The sequence below is a fragment of the Prionailurus bengalensis genome, chromosome C2, assembly GCF_016509475.1.
Source record: "Prionailurus bengalensis isolate Pbe53 chromosome C2, Fcat_Pben_1.1_paternal_pri, whole genome shotgun sequence".
Taxonomy (NCBI): Eukaryota; Metazoa; Chordata; class Mammalia; order Carnivora; family Felidae; genus Prionailurus; species Prionailurus bengalensis.
The window spans coordinates 65,804,521-65,820,491 of NC_057350.1; the positions used below are offsets into that span (position 1 = coordinate 65,804,521).

Sequence of the window (15,971 nt, forward strand, 5' to 3'; positions counted from 1 at the left end):
TCTCTCCCCCCCCCCCCCCCCCCCTCTCTCCCTCTCTGCCCCTCCGACTCATGCTTTCTCTCTTTCAAAATACATAAAAACTTTTTAAAAAACCCACTAAACTAGCCCAAGTCCGTGCCTTGGATTTTTGTATGTCCTGTTCGTACCACATGAACCTTCTTTCCCTCATCTAAGTGGTCAACTCCCAGTCCTCCTTTAAAATGCTCCTTATGTTGCAGTGAAGTCTTCATGACACTGCAGCTTTCAAGCAAAGTTGATAAATCTCTTTTCTGCATCACCTCTGTACCTTTCTGTACCTTTCTGAACACCTTTGTGTTATAATTACTTATCTGTCTTCTATTAATGAACGCTCAACATCACTATCTCTGGCACCTAGCAGTGTCTGATATGTAATAATTGCTCAGTAAATAGAAATGGGGGAGGGTTGGTGGTGATGACTGATAGGGAGGGGAAAGAAGCTTAAGGAATATAACACGGAATCAGAGTAAATAGGATATTGAGGAACATTCCCATCATGCTCATGCCTATGAACTGCTTTCCTCTACTTACCCACCTTAAACCACCCAAACTGGCCAAGCATCTTTCTCCTTTTCCTGTATCCAAAGTTCACCCAACTGATCTTTTGCTATGCCATTTTTTTCTGCTTAATTTCCCAGTATATAAACAGTCACCAAAAGGCAATTCTTTACTGACTATGCATCTCCTAATCACCAAGCAAAGATGATGTACTTTCTTTCACATGACGCATAAGTAAAGGGATACACAGGGAACTACATCTGAATGTGGCACCTACAAAGGACAGCTGAAATATGTAGGAGCATGTTGCACTGGAGGCTTTTATCTCCCTGATGCTGTCATATCTGCAAGGGGGGAGGGGCACTTTGAAATTTCATTAGCCCAAACTTAATTTTTTTTAAATTCTTTTTTTTGAATGTTTGTTTATTTTTGACAGAGAGAGAGACAGAGACAGAGCATGAGCGGGGGAGGGGCAGAGAGAGGGTGAGACACAGAATCCGAAGCAGGCTACAGGCTCCAAGCTGTCAGCACAGAGCCCTATGCGGGGCTCGAACTCACGAGCTGTGAGATCATGACCTGAGCCGAAGTCAGACACTCAACCGACTGAGCCACCCTGGCACCCCAGCCCAAACTAATTTTTATTTCTTATATTCACTCATTTGTTTAGCCAGCCTGGCATCTGGTCCTCCTGATTTAGGACTCATTTAGGATATGGCCAAGACAGGTCAAACCAGAAGGGGCAGGCAGGAGTGTAGGGGATCAGCTTAGGAGAGCCAGTCTGTTCTCTTTAATCAGATCTAATCTATCTGAGCTGATAGAACCAAGTTGGAGCCATTTTGATGTGCCAAGACCACCCATTTTGCTCTGAGCTGTCAAGTAATCTCTTCAAAATGTTTATGGGTCAAAAGAAACCCTATCTAAGGAAAGAATATTGAGATGGCCTCCCTCCACTCCAAGAACCACCTTATTTAGGTTGAGCCACTTTACAAAAGCAGCCAATACACTGTGGTTACCTGCTATTTTTCCAATATACCAAAATTGTTCCCACCTCAGGTATTACCTTTGGTATTACTGAATGCTCCCCAAATTATTTAGATGGCTCAGTCTTGCTTCTTTGCTCTGCTCTTTGCTCAGAAATCATCTTCTCAAAGACGTCTTCTAGCAATGCCACTCCTGGCACTATTTCTTTGCCCTGATTTATTTTCTCTTTACCACACTTACTTATTACTACCAGGAGACAATACACATGAATTTATTTACGGCACATTTTGCACCTCCATATTGTAAGTTCTATGAGGGTAGGAACTTTGCATTCCTTTTTCACTGTTATTTTCCCAGTGCCTAATATTGTGTCTGGTGGTCAATATGTATTTGTTGAATAGCTGCATGGACTCAGACTGCCAAATAATGTATCTTAAAAACAACAAAAAGTATACATGTCAAAATATTTAAGGGGAAAATGGTTAAACTTAGCAGTCACCTTGGATAGCTGTATGTAGACACGTACTCCTCATAATGCTGCCTTTGCTGAAAACCTGTTGGGAACTCTTCTGCAAGAATTGTTTTCAGAGCCAGTTTATGAATTACATGATTGGTCTTTTTACTTCATAGGTCATACTGTGTTTCACCAAAAACTTCACAGTGTAAAAAAGCCAAAGCACAGAAAACACATGAGAATACATTTCAGGCTCTCAAGACAAGGCCTCAGAAGTTTAGATGACTAGTGACATCAACTGACTAAGTAGTTCACCTCTTGAGAATATGGACATGGACCAAAAAAGGTTAATGCTCCCAAACATAGAGGTTCTGGAATTTGAAATTAAAAACACATTTTAGGCATAGATCAAATTATCTGAGGACAAAGAGGTAACTTCTTCTATTTCACTTCTGCTTATAACTCCAAACATGCTGTGGGCTGCTGTCCAGACTGCATCCAAGATTGTTTAGCTGAGAACTTGCCCATTCTTCCAGTTACTTGGTATCTTCAGCCTGCCTATATGCCAGCCCACATGGCTTTACACTCATCTTCTCCCACTGGTCCAGCCATACACCATCTCCTTCATGATATGGTCTTTCGTTCTAAAGACTGTCTTAAAAAATATTATTGTTGGGGCGCCTGGGTGGCGCAGTCGGTTAAGCGTCCGACTTCAGCCAGGTCACGATCTTGCGGTCTGTGAGTTCGAGCCCCGCGTCGGGCTCTGGGCTGATGGCTCAGAGCCTGGAGCCTGTTTCCGATTCTGTGTCTCCCTCTCTCTCTGCCCTTCCCCCGTTCATGCTCTGTCTCTCTCTGTCCCAAAAATAAATAAACGTTGGAAAAAAAAAAAAACTTTAAAAAAAAAAAAAAAAAAAAAAAAATATTATTGCAAATAGCTAATAATAAAAGGAAAATCTAAGAGGCAAAAGAAGTGAAAGAACAGGGAAAATGACCGCAAAATCCTGAGTTTCAGGATAGTAGCTTATCTGTAAGTATTTTTAAATGTCATTGAACAGAACAAAACACTGAGTTCCTATCTCAGAAATGCTTCCTCCCAGTTGGCAACAAAGAGAACCCCACCCAGGACTATAACCCAATCTTTATTCCATGTACTCCAATACAGTTAGCCAGCCAAAGAGAAACAGACTGGGTACTGTCAGGCGACTCCACTGACTTCCCTTTCTGTAGCAGTCGGGCCAACCGAGGACTAAAGATAATTCGGACTGGAAGCAGCGTAGACACACCAAAGGTATGGTGTCAAGTGATATATGAGATGTGTTCATAAATGAATGAGTTATTCCAGAGCCACACAAACAAATCAATCTCTTTACTGCAGAGGCACACCTCTCGTCCTGTGTATTATTCAAATGTACTAACACATGAAAGATCACATCACCTTGTTTATGGATACATTTAATATCCCTTACCCTTCCCACCTTTCAAAACATAATAGTATACAAAATATAAAATATCTTAAATATTTATAAAAATCGCAAGAAAAAAATAGAACGTATGAAAATATTTTTATCTGAGTTCTCCCTCATTGTTGAGAGGCAGCTTAATTTGCCTTGAGTTCATAACTGTTGAGTGGGTAGGAGTATGCCCTGCCTAATACTATTCTGTCCCGGAGAAGCTTAAATAAAACATAGTAGTTGCAGAAGAGGATGAGAGCCATGGAAAGTGTGTGGTTCCACTTCTCTGACCGCAGCAAGGAATAGAGCTGGTAGAAGACGACACTGCCCTCAATAAGGATAAGCAGATTTAACAGCCTTAATGGACGATGAAATAGGAACTGTAAAGACATTAAAAAACAAAACGTTATGTCACAGAAAAATACTGTAGTCTTCTCACATTTTCTCCTAAGATAATTTCATATTTACAGGTTCCTATGTGCAATAATATATAGATCTGCTTACTGAACATCAATCAGGCTATTTCTTGCTGTAGAGACCCAAACCTTTCCCATTTTGCTCAAGGAATAATGAAATAAATTTTATTTCAATGCCCTGAGACATTAAAAAGGATTATACCCAAAAGAACTCTGCCTCTAAACATTTTTCTTAAATTATATCTTGGGTATATATTCTATTTGAGATAATCCAAAGTATATTTATCTAAGACAGGGCTGGATAAAGGACCGAATGGGAAATATTTTAGACTTTGCAAGTCAAGAGGCAAAAATTTAAGATATTATATCGGTGTTTACAACCGTTTAAAATGTAAACCATTTAAAAATGGAAAAATCATTGTTAGTTGTGGGCTGGTCTGAGACATAAACACCTACGCTAGACAAGTCTGGGGAGAGGGGAGGTCTTACAAGCTGAAATATCAATACAATAATTTCTTAATTTTCCCTTAAACTGTGTACCCACCATCATCACTGACTCAAATCCTCTACACCATATATTTCTGCTGGATTTTTTTTTCTGGATATTGAGAAATAGGGTGCACATATAGGACGATGAGGAAAGAAGGAAAATTCAGTCAGAATTAGAGTTTGGCTAAAAACAGGGCTGCTGTATTCACTTCTACCAAATTTTTTATTTTTTTTTATTTTTTTAATTTTTTTTAACGTTTATTTACTTTGAGACAGAGAGAGACAGAGCATGAACGGGGGAGAGTCAGAGAGAGAGGGAGACACAGAATCTGAAACAGGCTCCAGGCTCTGAGCAGTCAGCACAGAACCCAACGCGGGGCTCGAACTCACAGACCGCAAGATCGTGACCTGAGCCGAAGTCGGACGCCTAACCGACTGAGCCACCCAGGCGCCCTGCTACCAAATTTTTTAAGTGGCTAAATCCTGGTTTACTAATAAAAATGCATTATGAATAGAAAGACAGAGGTCACAGGGTGCAAACTGTAGCAATGGTGGTATATCATATCTAAATAAACTAATTTTGGACCTCAAGGCACAAATCTGAGAATAAAGCCTAATTATCATGAAAGGTAGCCAGGTTCTTAGGGTCCTTCTTTGGGAGAAAGAAACTGTTTACCCTGGGTTCTAGTATATGATATTTAGTAACAGAATGTACAAAAATGGCTCTAAAAGGACCCAGGCAATTGGAGTTTCTGTGGCAATTCTAGCAATTAAAATTAAATGTGCCACTAAGCTATAAACTGAATGAGTAGAATGGTGAGGAAAGGCTTTAAATTCTAACAGTTACAGGTAGTAGGCATATTTTAAATGAGCATTCTCAAACTTCAGTGTTCCTAAGAATCATTTCGAAATCTGTAAATGCTGCAAACTCCTGGAATCCTTCAGAGACTCTGATTCAGAAGTCTGGGGTAGGGGTCCTGAATCACTTTAAGGAGTGGGCCAGGTGATTTACATGCAAGTGGCTCAAGGACCGCTTTGAGAAGTACTGATTTACCTGTTTGGTCATGCAAAGTCAGGTAATAAGTTAACTTCCCTAATCCTTATTCTTTGGATTTTGCCCAATTCTTCAGCTGTTCAACACACTAGCAAGGAAAACACTTATTTTTCAAGCAGAAAACTCCAGTAGAATACCTGGTCATTATAGGTTTCAAGGGGACTGCCCAGGCCAACAGAAGTCATTAATGGCCTGTGGAAGTCAGCTGACTGAATTAAATATTCTGTGTAGAAACCAAATGATTATGCAGCTGTGACTTAAGTCTACTCTTCCATCTTAAGGCAACCCCATAGGAGTCTAGAAGGAGTTGCTGGTAGTTTCCTCATTCAAGGGCCTTTCACCTTCTCCGTGCTCCTCCCAGCCCCCACCCAGCCCCACCCTCCACAATGGTATTTACAAGCATCCAGCCCTGATATAGAGTTCCCAGTATTTAATTGAAAGGCCTTAGTAGCGAACACCTACTGAACCAGAAAGCCCATGTACACTCCCACAGAACTGGGAGGGAGGAAGAGATTCAAGTATCCCCCCAAAAGTCCTCCAATTCTTTCTTAGAATATAATCTTCATTCAAAGGCAATGCCCTGCACTATGAACAGTCCTCTGTATGAAACAGTCCTCTGTATGCACCTTCTTTTTCCCACTGCCACTGATCAGCTGGCTTTTCTCTTATAAGTTAATACTGTTGCCTCCTAGAGTCAGAATTTCCTGGACACTGAAAAGATCAACTAGAACATAATCCAAGGTATAAATTCAAATGGGACAGAAGCTGGGATGTCTAGTTAGACGTCTAGTGGATGTCTACGGCTTCTTCCTTTTTAACTTATAAACCTTTTACCCTTTTATTTTATTATTTTTTTTTAATTTTTTTTTTAATGTTTATTTATTTTTGAGACAGAGAAAGACAGAGCATGAACGGGGGAGGGTCAGAGAGAGTGGGAGACACAGGATCGGAAGCAGGCTCCAGGCTCTGAGCTGTCAGCACAGAGCCCGACGCGGGGCTCGAACTCACGGACCGCGAGATCGTGACCTGAGCCGAAGTCGGAAGCTCAACCGACTGAGCCACCCAGGCGCCCCCCTTTTCCCCTTTTAATCCAGAAAAAGTAAAAGGCCAGAGATCATGGCATTTGTCTTACTTTGATAAGGGAAGTCAAGGTACTTTAAGGAGGTGATATGTATGACAAATACAAAAAACAAAACAAAAACATTACATTACTACATCAAATGTCACTTAAGGATACACAATACAATATAATAAAGATACCACTAAACCAAACTATTACAAATAAATATTGTAAGATGAAACAAGGAAGTCTTAAATAATTGCCTACTTGTTTCAAGTAATACTAGACTCAACAAATTCCAGTGTAACTTCAAGCTGCTGAAGCTGGAATAATGGTATTTGACCTTAAAACTGCCTTTCAGAATACACTTCCAAAAGACAGGGACTATTATACTAGTAGTGATAATTACCATGCATTAACTTCCGTATGTGCTACACACTGTGCTAGGTGCTTACGCACAGAGAGGCCTCCTAATGCTTACCACTAAGTTTACGTTTGAAAAGAAATAAGTGGTACTTGCATAAAAGCGGGCATGGGATACGTCTGAAGGCACTGCCACGTTGTAAGGCCCCATGGCTCTATATAAACATCTGCTGTGTCGCACCAGCACCCCTTGAGGCCATATTGTATTTTCTGACCAACTAAGGGAGAAAGAAATGCAATGTTAGCATATTGGCAATAACAGCTAAGACAGTGTCTGGCAAGGGCAACTACATTTCTATGGAAGGGATTAAGTATTCAAGGCTTCATCTGCCTGAATTCTGAGAATACAGTAATTGCACAGTCAAACTGGAAAGAGTAGAAAGTATTTGTTATCATAACTTCACTGCTATAGAGTAGAGATGTTACCAAGTGATACAGTTAACTCAGTGTCAAGGGACTTAAGAGGCTTAGGAGAATGAGCCAAAATAAATGTGTAAGGCATCTATGAGCCAGAAAATCGAATGTAAGCAGGTGGATGGTCATCTCAATCCCAAGTGAGCAAAATCTATGGATGGAAATGCTGGAGAGAACCAACAAGAAGAGAGAGCGGATGGTAGTAAGAGTAGTGGAAAATGAACATACTGTCGAATTAGCATGACATTTACTGCAGAATTACATCCCCAAAAGCTATAGAATATCAGTTTATTTGTCACATACTTCAAATGCCTCATATATGTGTGAAGCTATACAGAACACAGAGACACACAAGGTACTGACACACAGACTTTTCTTTTTACCACTTTCTTGGTTTATTTTTATAGAAGTTTCTCTAGGAAAAAGAAGTTATGGAAGAAGCTTCATTCTTTCCAGCACCAATGTAATGGAGTTGGGGTGGGGATGGGGATCTTCAGGTTAAGCTTTTTAAAAAATCTAAGTTAATTCATCTCTTGCTGATTTTGGAAATGTTAGTTTCCTAGGGTAAGAACTGGGACAGCATTTTAGATATGTTAAAAAACAAAAAAAACGTCTAGCACCCTGAAGCTTTCCCAGTTCAGAAAATGTTCCATCAGCCTTACTCACACTTACCAGCATTAAAGTGATGATACACCTCATGGCCATGTGCCATCAGGAGCCTGAAGATGTACAGTACTAGTACTGTGGATTGTATTTTCAATTTTTATTGAAATCTGTCCTTTGCCCACAGTCGGGTTTCTTTTCAGCCTGGCCCAATCTCTTTCAGTTCCTGGGCTTGAAGGCCTGTGCTAATCTGTATCAGACATCAAGGCAGATAATTGAAGGGAGGACTCTGAGGGGGAGAGGGGAAGGGAAGGTCCCCTCAATCTGTCCCACTTAATTAGGAAAGAATTTCTAGATGATGAAATTTGTGAAATGTTCCAATTATAAAAGGGAAGAAAATGAAGATGGTCCAGGTCTGAGAGGAAGGTATGGTGAGGGCTCAGAAGTGAGAGAACCAAAGGGTTCCAAAGTTAGGCATTTTGGATCACAGGGACCATGCAGAGAAATGACTGATAAGGGAACACAATGAGAGAAATGCTTACAGAGAACTCAATTAGGGACAGTTTTCATTTAAATATGGGAAAAGCAGAGACATTCATTAGTGAGTTTAGGGGGAAAAAATAAAAAAAGGAAGCAAGGAAAATTACTAGAACAAATTTGCATTTATTAGGAAGAAAAGATGAGAGAAGCAAATTTTAGCTGCCGGTGTGTGAGATGATTAGCTAGCAGCTATTTAGCTGTGGCAATGAAGATGAGAAGATGAATCTTACAGTCTTCCAAAGAGAATTAAAAATATATCATGACTCTGTGAATTTGGGCAAAGGGTTAAGACTGAAAGAAAACTCCAATATTACAGCTTGGGAAACAAATTACAAACTCTAGAGTGACTGGGCAGTTGAAAGGTAGGAGGCATTTAAGGAGGGTCTGGGGGGGTGGTGGTGGGAATGAGTTAATGTCCCCTGTGTTCAGTTTAGAGTGATGACAAGCATCCATGTTGACAGACAAACAAACAAAAAAACCCTCAAATGTTCAAAGCCAAGAACAAGAATGACACACAAAGCAAGTAAACATGATCAGCAGCATGTAGAAAGGTGTGATATGGCTTTACCCTCAGGCTACTCACATGTGCTGTGGAGCATTGCTGTAGGACCCATGTTCGAGCTTCTGCCACTTGCCCAGGTGAGCAGCTGATTTATGTAGCAAATCACAGTATTTAGATGGCAGAAGTTGTGTGGTGAGCATGACAAAAGCATTGATCCACACCATAATGAGGTGCTCACATGACCAGCGCATGTCATAGTACTGGGTACTCTGGAAGAGATCAGAAGAGAGAGAAATGATCCATGCACTGGTAAGCAAGAAGGTAAGGATGGGTGCGTGTACATACGCCCTGCAGACAAATGCCACACTGAGTCACACATGCATTGGTTGTCCTGCTGTCCGTGCAGAAAGTTCAAGAGCAGAGTCCTCCAAAATCCTTCAACCTGACTTTCTGGCTGTATGAATTAGGGTTGGGAGGGAGAGGCAATTATATTTTAAGTGCTTTCTTTCTAGAAGAGGTGAGTGCTCTCTGTGAATGACCATCCAGCTGCAGATGTGCTTCTCAAAGGGTAAAGAAAGGGCACTAAAATGTCCCAAAAGATTTTGGGCCCAAGTGACATCCAGACCATTTTTCTTTTCTACTGAAGTAAATTGAAGTTTAGATAAAGGTTAGATTAAGTTCAAGGAAACTCCTGATTAACCATGTTAAGATCAACTACAATAGGCTGAAACCTCAGTCCTCTTAAACTACTACATACTGATTCTATTATAAACACAAGTTTTATTCTCCCCAGAAACTGAAAAAAAAAAAAAAAAAAAAACACTTTAAAAAAGAAAGAAAAAAAGAGGGGACCACCACGGGTGCATCACATATATGGAAATACCTATCCGCCAACCAGGAGCGGTATTAGTGCACTCCAGATGCAGCCGAACTCCACCAATCCAGGCTGCCAAAGGGGAGACAGAGAAAAGGGGGATTAAATAAGAAATACCCAGTTTATGTCATTCACACACAAATCCAGGAGGCATACAAAAGTAACCACTTACCTTCACAAAACACAGGGGTAGAAATGCGACATAGTAGGCACTGAAGAGGGAGTTGAAGAGAACTTCCTTGATTCTGTGGTTGAAATCGGCTTTCAGACACTCTACTTCATTGCGAATGAGGTCTGGAGATAGGGGGCAGCTGTGGGTGGGGATGGGCGTGGCATTATTAAACTGTTCTTTTAGAGACTCCAGCAATAAGGAGAGAAAGTCTTTGGATTTGGCCAAGCCACCCACAGTTGAGGCACTCTCTTCTACCGCCTGGTGCTGAACCATGTAGTTATAGTCTGTGAGAAGAAGATGAGCTCTACTATCTTGGTGGAAACAGCAGAGAGGAACATAAACACCAAACCTGTAGAAAAAGGTAAATATGAAAAAAGGACCACAGATGCCCCTAAGATCAAATCTGATAACTATGCTAGTAAAATAGTCATGATTCACCAGTGTGAATGTAACAGGGACTTTGCTGTGGTAAATTCATTACTGGGGAAGTCCTTTAATTTCTTCCCATAAAGGCAATATACATTCATTGTAGAGTAACAGAAGACTACAGAAAATCACGACAAAATACAAAACACCTAAAAAATAATCGGTTTTATAATTTTTACAACTGGGTGCACAGACTTCATGCTTGCTTTTTTTATGTTAAGCCTCATACAGCAAAAACTTTTGTATATATATATTTTTAAGTTTATTTATTTATTAGCATGTGAGCAGGGGAGGGGCAGAGAGAGAAAGGGCGAGAGAAAGAATCCCAAGCAGGCTCCATGCCAATGCAGGGCTTGAACACATGAACCATGAAAAGAAATTACCTGAGCCGAAATCAGATTTAGTGATTTAGTGACTTAGCCACCTAGATGCCCCTGTATCTTGTTTTAACTGAGTGGGTGATTATGTGTGAGTGTATATTTTGAGCATTTTTCCATGTAATTAATATTTTTTCTACAACAATTTTTAAAGATAACTATAGTGTTCTCATACAGATGTACCATAATTTACCTATTTCTTGTTGGAAACTTAGGCTGTTTCTTATTTTGCATTACCATAAATATCAATATATGGATAAGCACTTTCCTACATGATCTTTGTGTACCTGGTAATTTTTTTTTCTTTTTTTAATGTTTATTTATTTTTGAGAGAGAGCGAGCGAGCACGAGAGCGGGAGAGGGGCAGAGAGAGAGGGAGACACAGAAACTGAAGCACACTCCAAGCTCTGAGCTATCAGCACAGAGCCTGATGTGGGGCTCGAACTCAAAAACCATGAGATCATGACCTGAGCTGAAGTCAGATGCTCAACCGACTGAGCCACCCAGGTGCCAAATTGCAGACTGTTCACTCCAAACTACCCCCGCTTTTTTTAAATGTTTATTTATTTTTGAGAGAGAGGGAGAGAGAGAGAGACAGACAGACAGAGTGCGAGCAGAAGAGAGGCAGAGAGAGAAAGGCAGACAGAATTTCAAGCAGACTCCAGGCTCTGAGCTGTCAGCACAGAGCCCGATGTGGGGCTCGAACTCATGAACCATGAGATCATGACCTGAGCCAAAGTCAGACACTTAACTGACTGAGCCACCCAGGTACCCCTCAAACTTCCCCTTCTTAGTGAGGGGCTCCCTGCCTCCTGACTATATCACCCATCCTGATCCTACAGGCACTCCTAGGTCCCCTTGCCTGGTTATTTTTCTTCACAGATCTTTCTACTCCATCTATTTTACATGTGTATTAGGTTTTTTATTTGTTATTTTTCTCTTGGTCTATCTCCCTCACTACAATGTAAGTTCCATGAACTGGCGATTTTGGTCTGCTTAATTCACTACTATATCCTTGATGTGTAGAAAAGTGACTGAAATATACTAGGAACTCAGTAAGTATCTAATGGATTAATGAAAAAAAATTCTATAAATACAATAAATAAATCTCTACAAGTAGAGTAACCTGATTAAAGCCTGAATATTTTGAGACTTTTCATAACTTCTTACAGTTATTTCACCCTTGGCTCTTTAAAACTTAAAAAAATTCTTTCCCCAGTCTTTATTAAGTAACGTCCACATTGTGACTTATGCATTGTAAATAAAATACTCAATTTGCTGGCATAAGTTCAGATATGGAAAATAGCAAATAAAAAGATATCCTATTTAGTTATGTATTTTATAAAAAATTAACAAATTCACCTGTTCATAGTTTTCTACAGTGGGAAAAAAAATGAGCTTGTTACTAAGTAAGAAGATGGTTAACAACTCCGGGATCCACTGTGTATATGCCCTGTGGGAAGGAATAAATGCAGAAGTAACAGAACTCACACGTGCAAAACTGTGAAGGCCAGAGAAGCCTGTAAGTTCAATACTGCCAAAACAAACTGCACATGTAAAGATGGAATAAGAGGCTACGGTGCAAGGCAGACTGCAGTGATGGCCCCATTTCTTAACCCTTCTTTGTAGTCTCACCACATAGCCCTCTGTGTGTGAAGTGATCCTGCCCTATACCCACAATGGGCTCAACAATGTGATCTGTTCTGGCCCAAGGAATGTCAGTAGACATGCTGTGATCAGAAGCTTGAAATGGATCTGATCAATTTCATGTGTCCATGTCTAGCCTGCCAGAGCATGAGAGACCCATGGAGCAAAACTGAGTTGTCCTAGTTACTTAAACTGACAGCCAGTCAATCCAACAAATGTGACTAAACATAGCTAAGATCAGGACAGCTTCCAGACTTCCGGATGACCCCAACTCATGCACGATCAATATATACTGTGGTATGCTACCATGGTTTTGCAGTTGTTTGTTACAGCATTATATGGCAATAGATAACTGATCCAGGGTAGAATGAGAGAAACTCATAGGATGAGAGAAAGGTAACATCAAAAGCTTAGACTATGGAGGGCTCTCTGTAAGGTAAAGGGGGTAAAGGAAATGATTTATTAAAGAATTTTAAAGAAGGTTAGTAACATGATTCAACTTTCATTTTGAAAATCATTATAGCTACAGTGAAAAATGGAAAGGAGGAGGGCAAGAATGGATTACCAGAAGACCAGATGGAGGTTTAGAATATAATAGCAGAGGTTACAGGGAGCAGTGGACAGATTCTTTTTTTTTTTAATTTTTAATTTTTTAAAAATTTTATTATTATTTTTTAAATATAATTTATTGTCAAGTTGGCTAACATACAGTGTGCTCTTCGTTTTAGGGGTAGATTCCTGTGATTCATTGCTTACATACAACACCCAGTGCTCATCCCAACAAGTGCCCTCCTCAATGCCTATCATCCATTTTCCCCTCTCCCCCATCCCCCTGGATAGATTTAAAATAAATGTAAGAGCTACAACTGTTAGTCATTGGACTAACTTACCCTAAACTGAGAAACTAGCTGAGAATCATATTTCAAAAAAAAAAAAGGGCAGAAAAGAGTCCCTTTCTTTTTTAATCTATGAATAAACAAGAAAATAAAGATGTGATTATTGCCATTATCTAGTATTTTATATTTCGCATACTTTTTTTTTTAAATTTTTTTTTTCAACGTTTATTTATTTTTGGGACAGAGAGAGACAGAGCATGAACGGGGGAGGGGCAGAGAGAGAGGGAGACACAGAATCAGAAACAGGCTCCAGGCTCTGAGCCATCAGCCCAGAGCCTGACGCGGGGCTCGAACTCACGGACCGCGAGATCGTGACCTGGCTGAAGTCGGACGCTTAACCGACTGCGCCACCCAGGCGCCCCATTGCATACTTAATTTTTAAATTGAAGTTAAATAAAAGATTATACAACTTTTAAAAATTGAAGAAAGTAAATATATTTAAATATAAACTGTTTAAATTACACGCTTATTTCACTCTGTTGCAGGAGTGTGGAGAGCCTTCAAAAATTAATAAGCTTCTTTCTATTCCTAAAAAGTTTGCTAGCCATTTTGATATGGTAATCCTTTTAAACTTAGCCAAAATATTCCTTGATATATCCATAATTAGCTTTTCAAATCAAATAGGGTTAACCTTCTAATGGATTCAGGGGTACCTGGGTGACTCAGTTGGTTAAGCATCTGACTTCGGCTTGGGTCATGATCTCACAGTTTGTGGGTTCGAGCCCATCTGGCTCTGTGCTGACAGCTCAGAGCCTGGAGCATGCTTCGGATTCTGTGTCTTCCTCTCTCTCTGCCCCTCCCCACTTGTGCTCTCTCTGTCTCTCTCTCAAAAATAAACAAACATTAAAAAAAAAAAAACAACGGGGCACCTGAGTGGCTCAGTCGGTTGGCCATCCGACTTTGGCTCAGGTCATGATCTCCTGGTTTTTGGGTCTGAGCCCCGTGTCAGGCTCTGTGCTGACAGCTCAGAGCCTGCAGCCTACTTCAGATTCTGTGTCTCCTTCTCTCTCTCTGTCCCTCCCCTCCTCATGCTCTGTCTCAAAAATAAACTTTAAAAAAAAAAAAATTAAAAAACCCAAAAAACCTTCTAATGGATTCAACCAGCTGTTGTTGATAAATAGAATAACGAAATCATTTCGGTTGAAGCAACTGAAATGTTAATCTAGAAATAAAGAAACAACTGATGTAAAATATTATACCTTATAAGAAATATGAATCATGCAAAATTTTTGTAACATAGAAAATTCATTTTACAGGCAAAAAGGTTAATACTAATAAACTGAGTTGATGACTGCCTTAAACAGTATAATCAGGCCTACCATAGTATACCAATAGACTTCCTATCATCCCTGTTCATACAATCTTTGATTATATCTTGATTTTATGCTATGTAACTGTTAAATTCATGCTTACACTTCAGTACCATAAATGGTTATATAAAACAATGATTCTCAAACTTGAGCAAGCATCAGAATCATCTGGAGGGCTTGTTAAAAGACAAATTGCTGGGTCCTACTTTCCGAAGTTTCTGTTTCAGTAGATTTGGGGCAGATTTTGAGAATTTCTATTTCTAAAAACTTTCCAGCTGATGCTAATGCTGCTGTTCTGGAAACCACACTTTGAGAACTACTGATTACAGAGTAATGGTGCAGACAAGGGCTCTGAAATCAAAAAGGCCAGAGTCTTTCTCACTAACTGTCTGACCACGGGTAAGTTTATTTTAGACTCAATCTGTCTTTACCTGTGGCAAACCCTGCTGTCTGCCAACAGCCACTGTGCTCCTGTTCTTCCACTGCAATAGAATTTTTAGATCAGATACAGCTGCAAATTTCCAAAGTCCTTTACAATCTATCCTGCTAGGGAGTGTGGAGTAAAAAAGATAGCAGGAGCTTAGGTCCCAACACCATGGAGCTAGCTGCCACAGCTATCCAATATGATTTACACACATACTGTACAGAAATAAACTTCTAACTTTTTAAAGCCCCAAATACTTTGCATCCGTTATGGCGGACTAAATACACTGCCTCCTGAGTTATGGTATGATTTCATGAGGTGATGTTTATAAACACCTAGCCTAGCACTTAGCACAGAACAGCTCAAAGAATGACAGCTATCCATTAACATCCAATGAAGAAAGTATTGGCCCAAGGCATAAAAGTTAAACTATGCAAAACAATTTAAAAAGCCAACATGTACAGTAAGCTGCAACTATACATTGATCAGAATGGCTAAAATTTTAAAAACACCAGGGATGCCTGGGTGGCTTAGTTGGTCGGGTGTACAACTCTTGACTTTCACTCAGGTCACGATCTCACAGTTACTGGGATCAAGCCCTGCATCTAGCTCCATGCTGACAGCATGAAGCCTGCTTGGGATTCTCTCTCTTCCTCTCTGCCCCTCCCCTGCTCATGCACACATGAACGCTCTCTCTCTCTCACTCAAAATAAAGAAATAAACTTTAAAAATAAAAAACAGAAAACATCAAATGCTGACAAACGTGTGGCGCAACTAGAATTCTTATAGAATTGGTGGGGGGTAAAAGGATACAACATCTTTGCGAAGAGGTCTGGTAGATTCTTATAAAACTAAACATACTCCTACCTTATGGCCTAGCAAGGCCTCTTAGATATTCCTCTCAAGAGAATGAAAACATTTCTTCACAAAAAAGGCTTGTGT

The 15,971-nt window shown here is 40.1% G+C and overlaps 1 protein-coding gene across 1 annotated transcript in view; it reads right to left on the reverse strand.

The window, feature by feature from the left end:
• Nucleotides 1-3,302: 3,302 nt before the first annotated feature.
• Nucleotides 3,303-15,971, reverse strand: part of TMEM39A (transmembrane protein 39A) — a 30,892-nt gene continuing 18,223 nt past the window's right edge. Inside the window, exons 6-9 of the mRNA XM_043594239.1 lie at nucleotides 9,950-10,298; nucleotides 8,985-9,172; nucleotides 6,942-7,062; nucleotides 3,303-3,782 (exon numbers count right to left, since the gene is read on the reverse strand). Of these exons, the coding sequence (XP_043450174.1) occupies nucleotides 3,549-3,782; nucleotides 6,942-7,062; nucleotides 8,985-9,172; nucleotides 9,950-10,298 (892 nt within the window). The 3' untranslated portion in view covers nucleotides 3,303-3,548. The remainder of the gene's footprint in view (nucleotides 3,783-6,941; nucleotides 7,063-8,984; nucleotides 9,173-9,949; nucleotides 10,299-15,971) is intronic.